Source organism: Parathielavia appendiculata (genome assembly GCF_033297405.1).
Source record: "Parathielavia appendiculata strain CBS 731.68 unplaced genomic scaffold N657scaffold_17, whole genome shotgun sequence".
NCBI classification, from domain to species: domain Eukaryota; kingdom Fungi; phylum Ascomycota; class Sordariomycetes; order Sordariales; family Chaetomiaceae; genus Parathielavia; species Parathielavia appendiculata.
In genome coordinates, this window is record NW_026944236.1 from 156191 (window position 1) to 174275 (window position 18085).

Below are 18085 nucleotides of genomic sequence, written 5' to 3' on the forward strand. Positions count from 1 at the left end.
CGCTGTGGGCTCCTGCGGCCCAAAGGCTCGCGGTCGGCCCCTGTTATCCGTCCTCGAGTTGAATATCTGATATATCTTGCCGCAGGCCGCATCAACAATACTCCCTGCAGTAGTCTTTCCGCCTCGGCCGTCGGCCAGAGTGGGCATTTGAAGCCGGGCCTCAAAGTCAGCCAGTCGTTTGTTGAAGTAAAGGTCCAGTGGCGGCACCCATGTCTCCGTTTCAAGGTTCCGAGTGGGTGTGGACTTGAAGGCTCCTGCCACTATCCGTAGACTCTTGTTTGAATCTTTCCAAGCGCCCTGGTGATCCCTCTCGTTGCTGGCTCACCCTCCTTCTCGGTGGGGGTGTGAAGGATGTTGCGCCGTACGCTAGCGCTGACCGGATGCACTTTGAGTATACCTCTCGTGCTTTGGCTAGTCCTAGGCCCCATGTTTTCGCCGTAATCCTTGACAAAGCGTAGCTCTGTGTTTTCAGCTTCCGCTCTACCGCTCCTAGATGCGCCTTCCAGTTGAGTTTCCAGTCCAGCCAGACCCCTAGGAATCTGGCCGCTGCCATGGGCTTCACCGGGCTGGTGCCCCCTCCCGGCTGTGCAAGTTCCAGCGGGGGCATTCTTTGTATATAGTTCACTGGTTATCCTAAGCCATTGACAGCTTACTCACTCTATAAATCCCCTACCCTTAGATCTGAGAGTTGGAGGCAGGCCGAGTTGAGTTGCTGGTTGCAGATATCCATCTTATTAGGTTTATATCCTAAGCCCTAAGTTGATTAGTAACGGCCACTGAATGCTGGTCTTGTCCAGGTACTGCAGGACGATGGCGAGCGGGGTTGCGTGGTGATATCCTTATTCTCACAGGGTGACGGGAGGATGGGAGAATCTCCATGAGCACCAGATATGAGTGGCCATCACCCACTTCTCCTTTGCCAACCACCCCATTAAAGTGTCGAACGCTTCAGCCCATTGATGGTAGCTCTGACTTCTGAGTTGATATAACACTGAGTACAGCATCTACTACTCAAGAACAGGGTCAGAATTGCTACTTCAAATACCTGAACCTTTCCTTACCGAATCCACTACTTATGATCTTTTGCCAAGGTTTTGTTTGCCAACCACCATCCCTACTCATAAAGCCACCTTCCACGACCAGCTTCAGATTCATCCATGGTGTAACTAGCTTCTGAAACCAACAATATGTCACAATGTCTGGTCGGTCCGGTCCGCAACAACGTCCATGCTGGACATGTCGGCTTTGGAGGAAGAGATGCGACGGCGCCCAGCCCGCCTGCACAGCACGCACTTCTCTCGACATAAAATGCCGTAACGGACGTTTTCAAACGGGGCTGGATGGACGGCTGGCCTATAGAACGGCAGATGGCGCAGCTGGTCTCCTCGCAGATATAGGAGGGCGCAAGGAGCAGCCGACAGACGCAGACCCGGTTTGTTGTCGTCTTGCCCAGCCAGCTCGCAGGCGCTGCTGCACGGGACACAGCATGAACTGCAGCCAGGATTCCACCGCAATACTCCAGGTCGTTGCGCGCTTCTCCAGGCCTAGCATTTGGTCGGTCCCGGGAGCCGGATGCGACCATGGCATACATAGACCACGTGTGACGCCTTTTCTTTTCTCGTTCTACCGACCTCTTTGCTGGCCACCAGTCGGGCATGGATCCTCCTTCGCAGCACTCAACCTCGCAGTCTCCCATTCCGTGCTGAGTCTCAGCTCCTTCTCCGTCACCGTGGGACTCAAAGCGCGGTATCCGGATTGAGGAACCTGCAAGTCAATCGTGTGGAAGCAGGTGGGGGGATCAGGTCGAGAAGTCTTTCAAGATGGCCCGGAAGGATCTATCAGCTGTCACTGCCCCGGGCAGCGCCGCAAGCCTGTTGGATAAGGTGCATATGATGGAGACCATTATCCAGCTCTTGGTATTCGAGCTGTTTGTCGGCGGTGCGTCTTCCGCGGCATTGCAGCCGCATCTCACCCCGGCTCTTGCGCTCTTTGAGAAATTGATGTGTGCATGGCTCCGGGGAGAACACCACAGAAGATGGGCTCTCGTAGATCCAGCTTACATGGTATGGCTAACGCCGTCATTTCCAATTTTCGGCTCCCGACAGCTATGGAACATAGATCAAGCCGCCTTTCGCTTCGTCACATCTATTCTCCTAATCCTTGGCATCCTTTCTGTCGTGGCACTACAAAGAAGCACCACGACTACGCGCCTACCACGACCGCTTCCTACCAAGACCGAGTCGGAGAACTAAACGGGCCTCTCGGTCTATCATCCGTCATTGGTGGTAGAAATTGCGTGTTGCGCGCCATGAGACGCATTGCCGCCCTCTCCGAGTTGGGCGAAATCGCAAACCGAGCTGCCGGTACGTTCTTGAAGGCGGAGATGATCGAGCGCGCGAGGACCTGTCCGAATGGCTAACACGCGGGTTTTGGAGTTTCAACAAAGAGGCCGAGGACGACGAAGCACACCGTCCTCTACGTGAATTCGCCAGCAGCACGTTCCAGAGCCTCTTGCCAACCCGCATCTGGACCTGGGCCACTAGCATCTACCTCTCCGGGACTGTCAACGGGTGGTCTCCCGGCGAGTCGGGGGTGAGAAAAGATGCAGCTCAGGTTCTGAGGTTTCTGGCCATTGTCAATTCTCGCGCTAAGCTTGGGGCTGTTGCGTGGCCTCTCTGCGTTGCAGGTGTGCAGCTGAGCCTGGAGAGGCACGCGTGTCCATTGGGGCTATCGTTTCTCGGACTGGAGAATCCTAGCTGTTGGACAGCTTACGCGAAGTGAATAAGATGGTAAAAGCCGTTTGGAGTGAACCGCGGGTAAGCAGCTGGGATATAGCGGCTTGCTTGGGGGTGTTGGGTTCGCCGTCCCTCCTCGTTGGATCTGGAAGACGAAAGCGTTGGAGCAAGTTTTACACCTCCTGCCTACGGGGTTCTGGCTTCCAAGGATACATCCTGCACCTACTCGGTCCTGACCTGCCTTAGCCAGCCCGGTCTAACCCCTTTTCCAAAAGCCAAGAATGTGCGCGTCACTTATCTTCTTGAGGTGCGGGAACATGCAATTGAGGCTCCCGTCCTCCGGCAGGCACAGCATGCCCTTGACGGTATACAGCCCGAACGTCGCGACCCTTTTCCGCAGCGCCTCCTTTCCAACCACAGGATACCGATTCTCGTGTGCTGGAAACTCCATCATCTGACTTCTTTCGAGCGGATGACTTCTTTCGAGCGGATATCCCCACGGTTTCATACGCAACGGTTAACTTGAGCCCTGTCGATCACAAACCACCCTCGTCAGCCAATCTTAAGTCAACACTATAAATCGCAGATCGACGAAAGGCAGCGGAATGAAAAACTCACCCCTAGTCTCCTCAGTAAGTCTCACCACCCTCATTCAAAATGCGCACGTCACTAAAACAAATCATCTCCCCCTTCCACCCCCCATTCCCAGTGCCTCCATGACAAACCGTGCCACGTCCCGACTGTACGTAAATGAGACGGGATTGTGGCCAGTCCCAGGGAGCGACGCGGCGCCGTGCGCGACGTCGACATGCAGCGCGTACACACCTCATGTGGCCGGGAAGGTGCGGCGTGCCTAGGTAGTCCGCTATCTGCCCGACGTGGAGGCATGTCCATTCAAATTCTGTGGCGCGCAGGGCGGAGAGGGTGAAGATGCGGAAGGCGTCTTGGGGGAGTTAGAGTGCTCTGGCGAGGCGGGTTGGGCAAAATGGTTAGAGTTCAATGGCAAGGTTAATGAGGAGGTCACGGGGTTCTTAAGAGGTTGCTTGAGGATGGGGATATGTGACGTACGGGTCAGAGGGTATGGTATCGCCCAATCGCTCCCCATGAACCGCTTCGTGGTGCTGGACTGGGCTGCTGCGGCGACGAGCTGGAGCTCGAGGCGCTGCCATCGGCTGTCTTCAGGTTGAGGGCTGAGATGATGGTGTTCACGCTGTTGCTGTCCAGGAGACGGCTGTTGCGTCGACGTCTGCGTAGTCGACTTCAAGCGTGGGGACTGTGATGGTTCGCTGGTTGTTTGGTAGCTGTAGGTGTGCAACGAGGTCGGCCAATGCCAGTGTCTCGTCCAAAATCACAATGTCATATCAGCAGTGCGCATGCTGTGAGGGAGGATACCACGAACCTTGCGGGACAGCACTACCATTCGGTATCTCGAATTTCCTCGAAGACTTCGACAATGGTCAGACCAAGATGGCCCGTACCGCCTGCCACGGCGACGATCAGCATGATGTTCGCGTGGTGTTCTAGTGCTTCGTCAAAACTGCAGATTCCTGAGCAGTAGTGGCATTGAACGAAAAGCCGGGGGATGACTTTTATCATCTTCCAGTGCTGATCAGGTGGTGCCAAGTTCTGTTTTATAGACGACTGACTGTCTTGCCGCCTTGCCAACTGGTGCCACCGTTGATCGGGTGGTGATGCCAAGTGTGTATTCCAGATCGAGAAATTTGCGCGCGCTCACTTCCCAAAGCATTTGCATGGAGCATCATGTCGGCCCATCATCCCCCATCCATCTGATGCCTTCGGTCCGAAGAGAGGGCTGGCGCGCCCAATCTTGTAAGTTAACAATCTTAGTGATCTTCCAAGATTCTCTGCATCTAAGACGGAGTCTGATCACATCCTAGACCCTCGGGGCTTCAAGTTGCTGCTGAAGGTTGACCTCCAAACCGTGCTCAAATTCAAAGTCACTCAAGTGAAAATCGATGTCTTCGGTGCAACAAGCGTTACGTCCATAGTCGATTGTGCCATGCAGACGTTCGGCATGATGATCTCAACACCGCTGGTGTGCGCAGAGACATTCAATCCCTCGCTCAACACGCTCCCAAACAAGAAGGGATATGTAACAGCGACGGATAAATATACGGAAGCCCAACCCCTCATGCATTCATGGCACATCCTATTACTCGCCTCTGCGTCTCAGATGTTGCCATGGCTGACCACACACATCGGAAGGAGCCAAGTTTGTCACGAAAAGACATACTACCTTACTTCCGCCAAATATCGGATGCACCATGATAAGCTGATTGAAATTGGGGAATAATATGAAGACGATGATCGCTGACATGACTCTGAGATTGGGGAAAGCAGGGCACCTCTCAGCTGTCATGCTGCAGCTCCAATCCACCGGGGCGTAGTGTTCAGCTGACTGACGTCGACGAGCTCCTTGAGCCTCCGTTTGTTGATCTTATAACCGACGTACGGATACTTCTCTACGAACCACACTCCGCCAGACAGCCTCTTAAACTTGCCCAGCTTTGACTCCGTGTACCTCTCCAATTCCTCGGCCAAGCGCTCGAATGCATCGGCCGATGCAGTCCCGGGAACTGCTCCGGGCTGCAAGACAACAAAGGCAGTGGGATGCTCTTGCTGGGTTTCCTGGTCCCGAATACCGACGACCACGGCGGTAGACACGGCCGGGTGATCAAAGAGAACGGCCTCGAACTCATCGGCCGACGCGTGGGTGCCATAACCGTCGCCGACGCGGAGCAGCTCCTTGAGACGGTCGACGATGAAGACGTTGGAGTTCTCGTCGAGATACCCGACATCTCCAGTCCGGAACCACCCTTCCGAGTCAAAATCCTTGTTGGCAGCATCGTTATCCTTGTACCCCGCGAACTTGGCGAGCGTGTTGCGGACGAGAATCTCCCCCTGCTCGTTGGGGCCGAGGTCTTTGCCCGTCTCAATGTCCAGCACACGGGCCTGTAATCCATGGACTAGCGTTCCGCTCGAGCCAGGCACCCTCGAGGCGTCGTCGATCTGAAGTGCTATGAGCAGGGTTTCCGTCGTTCCCCATTCCAAAGTCAACGGAACGCCGTTGAACTTGTCTCGAACGGCGTCCCGAATCTTGGTGTGCACAGGCGCGCCAGCAGACAGCAGCCACTTGATGGAAGAAAACGTAGTGCCCTCTTTTTTCTCTGCCTTCGCGATCTGTGCCGCCAACGGCGGTGTCACGAACAGGAAGGTAATGCCATAGGTGTCGATGACGTGGAACGTGGATTGATCGAAAGGCTGCTGAAGGATGATGACCGGGATGCCAAGAAGGACGTTCAGGCCCAGGTTCAGCTTTGCGTTGATGCCGTAGGCAAAGGGCAGAGACGAAATCCAAACATCCTTGTCGGGGCTGGTGTCGGAAGGAACCGTCAGTTTCGTCGTCAAGAGATTCGCAGCCCAGTGAGCGTGAGTGGTCAAGAAGGACTTGACGTTGCCTGAAGACCCGCTGGTGCGATAGATGAAGGCATAATGTTCCTCTGTCTCTTCTCTGGTCGACAACCGGAAGCCCCGGAACTGTTCATCTTCCCCGGCCAGGAGGTCACTGACTGAGGCAACTGGAGCATTGCCGAGTCCAGCCGTGAGGCTGATGAGCGGGATGTCGTTGTATCCTGCTGCGGCCGCTTGGGATATGGGGGCCAAGGCCTCGTCCGTGATGATGAGCTTCGCTTGGGCCTGTTCGAGCCTCGGAATGACGGCTTGAGCATCGAGACCCTGCTGCACGGGAATCGGAGAGATGGTGGCACCGGCAGCTAGCGCCGCAAAAAAAGCAATAGGGTAATTGATCTGGTTGACTTCCATCAGCTGTTTATTCGTTCCACCAGATCATGCGACGGGCATACCGAGTTGTTGGCCAAGAAGGCAATGACATCGTCTGGCCTGATGCCATACTTCTTCACCAGGACAGAAGCCAGCCGGCGACTTTGTGTTTCGAGTTCATCGAGAGTCAAGGTCTCTCCCGTTTCGTGGACGCGGTACAGGACTCTGTCTCTCGGATAATTGTCCCGACCCTTCTCGAAAATGAAGTTGAAGACGTCCGTGGAAGGAGCGTCAACTTTGGGAAGCTTGGATTCGAAGACCATGGTGATAATAGTTCGGGCACTGCTGGCTGGGTGCTTGTCTGTGGCGATTGCTCGTATCAAACATGAAACACCAGGACACCCTCATATTTATTTTACCGTCATATAATCCTGCGACCAAGAACTTAGATGCAAGCCTTCGCTCACGTTTGAATAAGTCTCGTTCCAATCAGGATGTCTTCATCCAGGACGGGGATCACGCAATACCTTAGGTACGTCCGGTAAGATGCATGTTGAGCATTTCCCACCTCTTCCCCCCTTCCTTCCCCACCCTCCCCGACCTCTAAAGAATTCGCTGAGCACGCAATTACAATGATACTTTTTTTTCGCTGTCGGACTTTGGTTGATGAATGTGAGATGTAGATCGGATCCTCTCGGGGACTGATGCCTGGCTTCGGGGCTTGCTTCGGGACGCCGTTTCCGACGCAACGCAACCCACACGCCACCCCGCCGGTGCTCATGACCTGGGAGCTCAGGATTCCGAGGAGCAAAACCATTGGTCTCATAATGCTACATATTTTATTTTAGAGATACGACAAGTGAAGTGATTCCAGTGATATCCTGACGAGTTTTCTGGCGATCGATTTTCCTACATTTCTCATTGCGCATATCTCAAATATCCCAACGATTTGTCTCTCTCGGCAACCTTCAATTCAAGTCCCAGAAACAGTCCGCAACGATGGCTCCAAGTCTTCCTATCATCGATTACGCCAAGATCATCGGCGCAGACAAAGCCAGCGAAGAAGAGAAGCGCAAGCTTTACCAGGCCTTCGTGGACGTCGGCTTCGTGTACCTTGCGAACCACTCGATCCCTATCGAGGAGCAAAACAAACTCTTTGAACATGCTAAGAGGTTCTTTGCCTTGCCAGAATCCGAGAAGGCCAAAGTCGAAACAGGAGAGTCCAAGGGGTTCCACGGCTGGTTCTCTCCTGCTCGCACTTCTGGCAACAAGCACACGTCTGATCTCAAGGAAGCCTTCGACATCGGAAAGGAGAACGATCCCACAAGGCCCAACCAATGGCCCGAGAATTGGCCCGAGTTCCGCGAGGACATGAACTCTTTCTTCGAGAAGTGCCACCAGGTGCACCTCGTGCTCCTCCGCGTCCTCGCGCAGCAAGTGGGCATCGACGAAAACTTCTTCGAGCCGCATGTGGATGCAAGAGATCACTTTTTCCGCGTCATCTACTACCCGGAGACAACGCGGGCTGGGCTTCGGAACCGGCTGCGCGCATCGGCGCACACCGACTACGGCACCCTCACCCTCCTCTTCAATGACAATAGTGGGGGGTTGCAGGTCCGTCGAACGGATGGGACCTACATTGAAGCGCCGCCCATCCCCGGCTGCGCCATCATCAACGTCGGCGATCTCCTCGCGCGCTGGTTCAACGACAGGCTCCTGTCCACAGAACATCGTGTCGTGGAGCCCGAGCCTCAGCCGGACGAGGATGACAGCATTCCGGAGGTCATCCCAGCCCGCTACGCCATCGCCTGGTTTGGTCATCCCAACCGGGACGCGCTCGTGGAGCCCCTTGATGCATGCTGCACAGAAGCGGCGCCCAAGAAGTACAGCCCTGTCTACGCCGGACAGCATGTCGTCGAGCGCTTGGCATACCTGCACAAAAACGGCCAGAACACGACTACATGGACCGATGACATGCAGCGGCACGCCCCCGAGACCGTTGCTGCCGTGCCGGCGCTGCTCACCAAGGTGCTGTAAGAGACGGGAGATGACGCTAGTCGGAGTCAATCGGACCCCTGAACACGGACATGGGGGACCTGTCGCGGAGGGTTGGGGGGGTTTCACTAGGTCCTGATAGCTACTATGTAGGGTACCTTAGGTAAACGAAATCGCGACTTGTTGATAACTGAATGTGCGCTCCTGTCTTATGAGCTGCCAGTGTTGGATGAAGAGAATCCCGTTTAGCGTTTCATGTCCTTACATCCAAAGAACCAATCAACGTCATGAACCTGAAGGGCGTCGATGTGCCGTTCGGATAGATTGGTCCGGCCAGGGTAACTCGGCTTGCGTGACTTGCGAGCAATGCAGCCTGCCACATCGTTTGCCTCTGATTTCTCCCGTGCGGGCCTGAAGGTGCCGCATGTGGTAGTATCGAGAGCAGCGTAAACATGCATGTGCAGCCACAATGCAGAGCTAACCTTCAAGCTCCGGGGTCGGCAACGACAACGCCGGTCTGACAAACCCCAAAGCTAAGAATTAGCCATCCCCATGCAACTCCGGAACCCTAAAAAAGGCAAGGATCGTCTTGCATCAACAGATCTGAGATTGGCGGACCGGCGCGGTGGGCTGCAAGTCGAAGGATGGGGCTTCCCTCGAGGTCCAATGTACCTTCTTGTACCCCTGCTTGTTATGCTTAGATGAATATTCGGAGCATGGCGTCTATAACGCTATCGGATCCAGCATCTCGCTGCAGCTGGACGAGTTCTCGGAGTTACCTGGGCTACAACACGAAGTCTAGCTCTCCAATACTGGATCGTCACATGGAGGCTCATGGAGGCTATCAGTTCGGCGCAGAATGGCTCTCGATCGTTTTCACCATCTTTGGGCTGATGATGAAAGCTCCCTATTGAGCTAGGTACCAAGGAAAGAGACCGGATCCGTATCGAACGTCCTGCCTCTGCATTTGGCCGAGGGATGACGGCAGGTCTGGAGGTAGCGCCACTCAATGGCAAGCGAAAGAGTTCCCTTATTGTAAACTCAGTTGAGACCCTGCTGCGACCACCCGAATGCTGGACGCGGGGGTCCATGGTTTCACAAAGTCATCACTTTAAAGCCATTGCCCTCTTTCAGTTGTTAGCAAGTATCTGAGTGCCCAGGAGAGGCTTCATACGTGTGAACGGAAGTTTCCTCGCTGCTCTGTCCATCTATCTATCCCACAGAAGAAAATACTGCCCCGTCCTACATAGTCACCGCCAGGCATGCGAACACAATCACAGCCAGTTGGGTCCCCCCCCCCGCCCGCCCCAGCCCACACGGGGTCTACGACGAACATCGCTTAGAAGGCTAGTTCTAATGAAGAATATAGAGCACCGCAAGCGCGAGAATCTCCATCATGGCGACAGCAGAGGCCAAGAGTCGTTATAACGTCAGCATTACGACCAAAGAAATTATCTTTCGAGAAGAGGTCGGCTCTTCACCATGGACCGCAGATTCGTGGAAATCCAAGGTCGCTGCGCAGGCAGTTCAATATGCCGACATTGACGGCTTGCGACAGACCTGTTCCTTGTTGAGGGAACTGCCTCCGCTTGTCGGCGACTGGGAGGTTGATCAACTCCGTGAGCGGCTGTACCACGCTGCTTTGGGCTCAGGTTTCATCATACAAGGTGGTGACTGCGCCGAGAGCTTCGCCGATGTCAAGTGGGACACTGTGAAGCGAAAAGTCGATCTCCTCTACACCCAAAGCCGAATTCTCGAGGAATCTCTGCAGGTTCCTACCACCGCCATCGGACGGATTGCCGGCCAATTCGCCAAACCGCGGTCCAATCTGCTCGAGACGCTCCCGACTGGTGAAGTGGTGCACGCATTTAGGGGCCACAACGTCAACTCAGAAGACCCGTCAGAGCGCGAACCAGACCACCGACGTCTGCTTCTGGGGTACATGTACTCGGCGGCAGCGCAGAGCATGCTCAGAAGGATGCCCTTGCCCCTCACTTCGCATGCATCCGACGGGAAGCAGGTCGAGTTCAGCCTGTTCACGTCTCACGAGGCTTTGAATTTGCCTTACGAGGCGTCTCTCACGCACAACCGCTACAATCTCTCGGCCTCGACGATATGGCTTGGTGAGCGCACACGACAGCTCGACGGTGCGCACGTCGAGTATGCTCGGGGCTTGCGAAACCCGGTCGGGGTCAAGATCGGCCCGAACGCGACCCCGGAAGACGTCGTTGCTCTTCTCAATGTCTTGGCCGATCGAGCGGCCGTGGGGAAGGTCACTTTGATTACTCGGATCGGCCGCGGCCGCGCGCCTACAGTCCTGCCGCCCATCATCGACGCTGTCAGGCGGAGTGGGCACATTCCTCTCTGGATGAGCGACCCCTGCCACGGAAATACCTTCTCCACGCCATCCGGTATCAAAACTCGCCGGGTGCAGGATATGCTCGCCGAGTTGCAGGAAACGTACACGGTTCATCAGGCTTGTGGAAGCTTCCTTGGAGGGGTTCACATCGAACAGACCGGTGACAACGTCACCGAGTGTCTCGATGAGACTGTCATGGGCGACAACGATGAGTATTTTGGCAGACGGTACCAGTCTCTCTGCGATCCAAGGCTCTCACGAGATCAGGCCATTTGGTTGATAGAACAGTTTTCGAGTTTTGTGAGGGCGGCGAGACGCTGAGAACACGAGATAGTGATCATCCCGAGCCGAATTGGTCTTGATAAACTTGCATTTCCGTAACAGATCAACACTTGTTTCGATGTTGGGCAAATCTCAAATGGTGTTCGAGCCTTGTTGTGTCTGCGTCTTCAGCACCTGGGAGTTGTTGTGAATGGACTGAAATGTGCTCATCTCCGGTGTGCAATCAAGGACGTGCCCCTAAGAACCAGTATCCAGTGTCAATGTCTCGCCTATATCCCTTAGAGTTTGAGTTGATAGCTTCTATGAATTTCTGGTGTCTATGGTTTGCTAAGAACACAAAGCCGAGGCTTTCTTTAGCAGCCTTAGAGCGTCAAAAGACACCAAGTCATTTGAGCACACCGGATACCTCACGACATGAAAACAAAACTCGTTGAATCTGTCTTCTATAGAGCCTGGACCTAACTACTGCAGTGGTTTGCGGCCATACACAAAGTTGAGCTTGGGCTGGTATCCGTACGTTTTGATCTCAACTTCCAACCGGTCCAGAAACTCGTGAAATTCGCGAGCATTGGCAGCTACACCTGGGATGCCGCCGCCTGAGGTGTGAATTGATAGTGTTAGTTAGTGATAATTCTATGAAGACACTCAGTTGTCGTCAAACTCACTTGGTATCTTTTCGTCCAGCGTCCTGAAACATTCCACCCAGAGCTCGGCAGAAACGTTCTTCTGACTTTCGGCTTTGGCCAGTGCGCCGTACCCGTGGTCAAACTGAATGACCCCGACATCCTCGAGCCCGGCGTCGCTGAGGAGCTTCTCCAGCTTATAGGCAATGTCTATGTCCATGCCAAAGCTCTCGGTAGACCACCTCTGCAGTGCTGCCTGCTTAGCCAACTCTGGCCGAGTCAATTCGGAGGCAGGATTTGCCGGGTCAATCCACTCAGCCTCCACGAGTTGAATGTAGCCACCCGGCTTCAGAACGTTGACAAGATTCGAGATCACAACGGACCATTCGGAGGCCTTGATGCCCCAAATGAGAAGACGCTGGTGAACAACGTCAAAGGTGCCCGTCCAGCCCCAAGACTCGGGGAATGGGGTGCGAATGTCATGACTGCGGAGTTCTGGCTGCGTCCCTGAAGATGCTGCGCCTGGGGCAGGGAACAAGGAAGAACCGATGTCTACGCCAAAGAGAGCCAGGTCTTTCGACGGCAGTTGGCGCGGCAGGTCGCGCAGCCAGAATCCTATCGCCTCGTCAGTCGAATCTGAACAACTTCAGAGTGGGAAGGGATTAAGCGAACCATCAGCTGCTCCAGAGTCAAGAACACGCAGTGAACGCTGCTGGGGAATGACTTGAGGAACCAGTAGCTGGCCTCCTGTGGTCGTGTTCATGAATTCATGCTGGCGGCGAAGGCGCTCTATCTCCTTGATATGATGAGGAAGCATGTAAGCGCCTTCGGTGCCAGAGAATGGGGGCAGCGAGGTCGAGCTCGTAGCAGCCATGACAGCTGAGGATGGCGCAGCCATGAATGGGACTTGACAGGGGCAATTGGAACGAGAGCTGGTGTGAGTGCGGTAGACCAAATGAAGCACCAACAAGCCGGCGTGCCCAGGTTTGGTGGCCGGTTGCTATCATTTCAGTCCATCTTCCAGATCACGACACACGTTGCTTGAACTTGCTTTGTGTCATGCAAATTCATACTGAGGCCATGGGCCATGGCCGCTCCAAGCGAAGCACAATCACGACATTTCCAGCAAAAATTCTGCGTCCAAATAGGTACTCCATTACGAATCAGAACTCAGTTTCCCTGCCGATACCAAAGAAGTCATATCAGTTCGGCTCAATCCCGATCCGGGGTCGGTTTAGTCACCACGGTGCATGCTTACCGTAGTAGGTATCCGTTGGTGCCAAGTCCGACTTTGAAAAAGTGGCGGCCCCGAGTCGGATGGCTGTACGGATGTAGGCGCTGCCACACAACTCCGAAGACCCACATACGCAATAAGGCATGACTGCCATCTGTCTCCGAAGTCCGAAGGTCCACAAGGGTGTGGACATCCAACCCCGAAAGCCCTTGTAGCCGCTGCTGTCCAACTCCGAGGTGGTGTTGGGCAATAACCAAAGGAGCTACGGGGTTCGTAGGAGTCGAGCGCGATATAGCAAATTGAAAGAATGTATGTTGCAAAAGTACCAGCGGCGAACAATGTGATCGCCCATCAGCTCGTCGTTTGAGATTATGTGGGAGAATGTCGTCTTCACTGTAGACGAACTTTCCTCTGGGTCCAAGTCGGCACTCCTTCTCTTGTCGGCGTAGCACGTGAAACCCAGTCTAAAGGATACCGATTCTCTGAGCGCCACGGCCGTCGGACATGGATGGCCTCTAGTGCTCCAACTGCTGTTGGTTTGCCCGACCCAAACTCACGGATACCGTACACGAATGGAGATAGCTGTAGCCACCCAGGTCTGTGGCCCTCGCCTTCTCATCCCGTCCGAGACAACTCCTTCACCGCCAAGCTCTCGATCCCTTGTGCGCCGTACTTGTTATTCGTGTGCCGCTTTTAAACAAAGCGCACAACGCCTTTTCTCACTATTCTAGCGAAGCCCAATCCGCTCCCGGCGCCGTCCCCGCCCCCCTCCCCCTCTATCTCAGTTGCTGCCGCGACTCAAACGTCTCACGCAATCGCCATATGAGCCCAGCCTAGACCCCCTTAGGCGCCCATGTCATACTCTGAGGGAGCTGATTTCTACCATTGAGAACCCCGCCTTTGGCCCCCAGCTCCCATCATGGTACCCACCCTTTCGTCTTCTCCCGCCCTGCCACCAGCATATCGCTTTGCGAACCTTGCAGGCCTTGCATTCGGCCACACGATCGTCCCCTCTTGGAGTTTTGCTGGCGGGTATACTCACAACACCACGCTGGCGACTTCCGGGCTTCATGTCAACGGCGTTGGTGACGCTGCCCAACGGTCCTCTCCATCCTTGCAAGCAAGCATGACCAGCGCAGCACAGACTCCGCCGGGTGTATATAATGTGCGCCAACTGGTGGTCAGTATTTCGCCGCTGCTGAACGCCATCGTTTCTCAGCTCGGCGAGGGCCCTCCCACCGACCCCCCTGCTAGGTCGGTCCTCGTTGATGGGCTTGCCGCCTCGCTGGCGACGACGGGACGGGAATCGACTCTACCCTTGACGCACTCGACACAGGACACGGCTCGCCGGGAGATTGCATACCAAGCGACGCGGGTAGCAAAGACGCTCATCCGATACGTCCACGACGCCGCGGGGCCCTCGGCTGCTGACGCAAGCCTGCGCATCCGAAGCCCCTGCGAAGGTCATCTCTGGACGCCTGCCGTAGCCTCGCTGCTTTTGGGGCCCCGAAGCAACGCGCAGCTGATGGAGCTGTATAACGAGTGGCTGCACCGCATGATCCTTTTGCGCGACAGCCTCTTGCCATTTGAGAACTTTGACGAGGTCCCGCTCGTCATTCCCGAGGGATCCCAAGGCATACGCGACGTCGAGGAGCCCCGGAAATTGTTTCTCGTGCACTGCCTGACGGGCTCGGTGCAGCACACAGCGATCGTCAACCTGTCCAAAGTCTTTACGACGCGGAAGCTCCCACCAGGCGGCTATGGCTTTCAGTACTCTCAGGGCCTCGTCCTGCCCGCTTTCCTCTCCGGATCCCGGTCCTTGCATCTCCTCCGATACCATCCCGCACGGTTCGACAACTCCGAGACAGAGGTTCTCTTCGACTACGAGCACCCAGACTACTTCAGCGCACCACGGTCTGAAGTGCACAAAAAAGAGACGGCAGTACCCGCCGACGGATGGAACTTGAGCTCCCTCTTGAGGACGCGCACCGCCGTGACCGAGTCCTCCTTTGCCATTGACGGTGGCAACGACAGTCTGCGGCGCATCGTCAAGCTCAGACTGACCCTCGACTCGGGGACATGCGTGGCCATCGACCTCGGCCAGATCGCCCGCGGTCGCCGTTACGCCTACGAAGTCACATCCAGGAGCAAGACGAACGGGACCGGCATCGCGGCCATTGCGAAGCACTTTCCCTCTACAGCCCTGGTGCACAGCACCGCCGACATCTTGTCTCAGCCGGGCCTTGTCACTTCACCGCGAGCGCAGGAAGGCAGCCCCAGCACCATTCACATCATCCCGGCCCCCGAACCAGTCATCAAACTCGCGCTTCTCGGAAAGCTGTACCCCGAGAACGTCATTTTATTCAGGGACTTGGACGATTTGGATGCCATTACCAGGACTGGGAAGGGATTCGCCGAGCGCTTTGTGATCTTTGATGACTATGAGAAGAGCGTGGCGGCACTGGGAGCATGATCGACAAAGGGGTTTCACGGAGGCCAGCGACGTCAGGAATGAATGCATTGATAGTTTCATCTCGAGTTTAATATTGACATGTACTTCAAGTTTGATGATCCACGTTTCCAGCAGTCGCCACCACCAACTGAGTAAACTCGTCCAGCTGGGCGAATTGTGCGTAGGACATCCTCAACCTACTGCTATCGCCCTGCTGTATCGGCCCGAAGAAATGATCGATGGCCTGCTGCACCGTCAGCCGGCCGCTTGCCGTCTCGTCCGGGCCGAGCTGATCGCGCACGACCAGCCACTCCTCCGCCGACGAGGCTTTCCATAGCTGATCTGACGCGGGAAGCGCCATGTTGCGAACCAAGTCGTCGTCGAGTGCTTCAAAGAAGTTGGCACCTTGTTTCTGTACCCTGCAAGACAGCGTGTTGATGGCGTTGACGAGGAATACAGTCCTGCGGATGGTCTCGTTCACGATCCATTTTCGCCAGGCCATCTCTCGATTGACTTCGCTTGGCGAGAGATCTTGAAGGTACTGGCGAATGAGAAGACGCGTCATCTTTAGAAAGAATGAGTGGTGCAGCTCCGTGGCTCGCGCATGCTCAGGGTTGGTGCTTGCAAAGAAGCCGATGATCTGATAGATGCACATGGCGTGGACCATGGCCAGCACGTCGCTGTCCGAGCCGGGGGGCCGGTGCTAGTCACAAGGGCCAACGAGTCAGTTCATGTCGCCGGGATTTGAGGTGGCTTCACAGACGACAGGGGACGGCCAACTTACAAACCTCTGCACAAGACGCCTGCTCTCCTCGCTGATCATGGAGTACACGAAGTCCTCGCTGGTCGGCACCGAGGCGTAAAAGGCGCCCACGCAGCAGAATGCCCGGGCGAGTGGCTCGGCGATGTCTCCGGCACCGCATCTGTACAGCTTGTGATGCACAAAAGGCGGATAACAGCCGGGACGAACCATGACTCTTGGGTAGCTACGGATGATCTTGACGAGAGCATCGTCGCTGTTCAGCTTGTGGAAAGGACACGATGTGGGCCAGGCGCTGGGCCGGGAAGCCGTCGTGCTTGTGACCGCATCGTGAAGTGTCTTGTCCTCCATGTGCTGATCCTTCTGAGCAGTGGAAGTGGTTCCAGCGACTGGTGCCAGCCCGCCGGCGGCGGCCTGTTGAAAGTAGCTGACTGCGGCCGCGTTGCTGCTGAGACCGCTTTTCGCTGAGCCCTGTGGGCTTTGCACCAGCTGCGCGGTGTCTATCCGATGCCTTTTCAGAATCCCCATGGATCCGAGGAGGTCAAAGTTCATGTCGTTGTTCGTAGACATGGCTGGCGTGTGTCGGAGAAAGTCGTCCTCCATGTCCGTACCGAAATGTATTTCAGAGGTGAGCAGGGGGCTGCGGGATGCCCATGAGTCGTTGTCTAGATGCCATCGGCTGGAAGAGCTGCCGCCGCGGCTGCCAGCAGCGCCGACCCCAAAAGGCTGTATTCGAGACCAGCCTGGACTGGTAAGAGAGGGCCCGCCTGGGCTGGTCAGAGAGGTCCCTGTGATGGAGCCCTGTTTGGGGGTCTCACTAGGGTTCGGTACTTGTACACCGTTGAAATTGGCGTCCATTGGCCAGTTGGTGATGGTCTCTGCCGCATCCCGCAGGGTTGAGGCGCGCCTCTGAAGCCGCTGCTGTGACTGAGGGTTTGTGTTGTTGGCAGCTCCCTGCTGGGTGCTGTTTGTTGATGCTCTCATGTTGAAGTCAATTTCCAGTCCAGCCACGATTTCGGCGTCCCTGGTATTTACATCCGCGGCATTGTCACTCCCAATAAGTGATATTGCCTGGCTTCGGACGCGACCAAAGTCGTCTGTGATATCCGGCAAATAGAGATCTCTAGTTGTCCCCAACACGTGGTTCTCCGGACGGTCGGGGCCGCTCTTCTGGGCCGAGCTGAGTGAGATGTATTGACAAGGTTTACCTCTGCTGAGGCACCGAGAGCAAGACGGCGTTCCCAGGTCACATCTGAGCTTCGACGCAGCACAAGCGACGCACGACTTTTGTTTGGAGTGCTTTGGCCGATTCGACGCCTGGATGCACCGCTGCTGGTGTTTGTATCTGTATTCTTCTGGGGGCGTTTCAGCTTAGCTTGTGCATCCGCAACAACAGGGCCCAGGGAGCACCTGAGAAGTGAGCTGGGCAAATAAAGAAGGGATGCTGCTGTGGCAATGCTCAAGGCTGTGCACTTGCACGGAGGGGCTCACAGTGGCGGGGCAAAACAAAGACTTGACTTACTCTGAGCAAACTCCCTGGGGCAGTTTGCGCAGCGCCATGGCCCCTGCAGCTTGGAGGGCTCTCTCCGCCGGCGGACGACAGTTTGACTGTCACTGTGCAAAGAGTGGAATCGGTCAGTCTCTCGGTCGGATGGCTGCATTGTTCTGTAGCCCGGACTTGAGCACTTAGGCGCGGCAGTTTCTCTCACTTCATGGGGGATACGGAGTTGAAGTCGGGAACGGGTGACGGCCATGGCAAGCCGTGTCCGAGAGGAGATGTTGCATTGAAAATGACACCAGTTGCCAGCTCCAATAGCAATTGAGGCCCCACCAAGACGTTATTT

The 18085-nt window shown here is 55.5% G+C and overlaps 8 protein-coding genes across 8 annotated transcripts; 4 read left to right on the top strand and 4 right to left on the bottom strand.

Moving 5' to 3' along the window:
- Positions 1–1820: 1820 nt before the first annotated feature.
- On the top strand, positions 1821–2698 carry N657DRAFT_636602 (uncharacterized protein; the record flags this gene model as incomplete). Its single annotated transcript, XM_062791441.1, has 4 exons — positions 1821–2002; positions 2119–2363; positions 2447–2592; positions 2687–2698. The coding sequence occupies 4 exons, from the start codon at positions 1821–1823 to the stop codon at positions 2696–2698; spliced, it is 585 nt and encodes a 194-aa protein (XP_062644128.1).
- Positions 2699–3364: 666 nt separating this feature from the next.
- Positions 3365–4238, bottom strand: N657DRAFT_674277 (uncharacterized protein; the record flags this gene model as incomplete). Its single annotated transcript, XM_062795740.1, has 4 exons — positions 3365–3404; positions 3561–3678; positions 3804–4021; positions 4153–4238. 4 exons carry the CDS (start codon positions 4236–4238, stop codon positions 3365–3367), a joined length of 462 nt encoding a protein of 153 aa, XP_062644129.1.
- Positions 4239–4786: 548 nt separating this feature from the next.
- N657DRAFT_602974 (acetyl-CoA synthetase-like protein) lies at positions 4787–6996 on the bottom strand. The gene is made up of 2 exons (XM_062790133.1): positions 6620–6996; positions 4787–6563 (listed from the first exon to the last, which is right to left on the bottom strand). The coding sequence occupies exons 1-2, from the start codon at positions 6857–6859 to the stop codon at positions 5112–5114; spliced, it is 1692 nt and encodes a 563-aa protein (XP_062644130.1). The 5' UTR covers positions 6860–6996; the 3' UTR covers positions 4787–5111.
- Positions 6997–7303: 307 nt separating this feature from the next.
- Positions 7304–8717, top strand: N657DRAFT_649139 (Clavaminate synthase-like protein). The gene has a single exon (XM_062793664.1). The coding sequence runs from the start codon at positions 7536–7538 to the stop codon at positions 8571–8573; it is 1038 nt and encodes a 345-aa protein (XP_062644131.1). The 5' UTR covers positions 7304–7535; the 3' UTR covers positions 8574–8717.
- Positions 8718–9707: 990 nt separating this feature from the next.
- N657DRAFT_625267 (3-deoxy-D-arabino-heptulosonate 7-phosphate synthase) lies at positions 9708–11211 on the top strand (the record flags this gene model as incomplete). The annotated part of the gene is made up of 2 exons (XM_062790745.1): positions 9708–9814; positions 9901–11211. Exons 1-2 carry the CDS (start codon positions 9794–9796, stop codon positions 11209–11211), a joined length of 1332 nt encoding a protein of 443 aa, XP_062644132.1. The 5' UTR covers positions 9708–9793.
- Positions 11212–11634: 423 nt separating this feature from the next.
- On the bottom strand, positions 11635–12669 carry N657DRAFT_683709 (uncharacterized protein; the record flags this gene model as incomplete). The annotated part of the gene is made up of 3 exons (XM_062796595.1): positions 11635–11768; positions 11838–12410; positions 12468–12669. The coding sequence occupies 3 exons, from the start codon at positions 12667–12669 to the stop codon at positions 11635–11637; spliced, it is 909 nt and encodes a 302-aa protein (XP_062644133.1).
- A 1486-nt stretch (positions 12670–14155) lies between these two features.
- Positions 14156–15502, top strand: N657DRAFT_579872 (uncharacterized protein; the record flags this gene model as incomplete). Its single annotated transcript, XM_062789422.1, has 1 exon — positions 14156–15502. The coding sequence occupies one exon, from the start codon at positions 14156–14158 to the stop codon at positions 15500–15502; it is 1347 nt and encodes a 448-aa protein (XP_062644134.1).
- A 30-nt stretch (positions 15503–15532) lies between these two features.
- N657DRAFT_602987 (uncharacterized protein) lies at positions 15533–17989 on the bottom strand. The gene is made up of 3 exons (XM_062790134.1): positions 17764–17989; positions 16266–17596; positions 15533–16184 (listed from the first exon to the last, which is right to left on the bottom strand). Exons 1-3 carry the CDS (start codon positions 17900–17902, stop codon positions 15588–15590), a joined length of 2067 nt encoding a protein of 688 aa, XP_062644135.1. The 5' UTR covers positions 17903–17989; the 3' UTR covers positions 15533–15587.
- Positions 17990–18085: the final 96 nt, after the last annotated feature.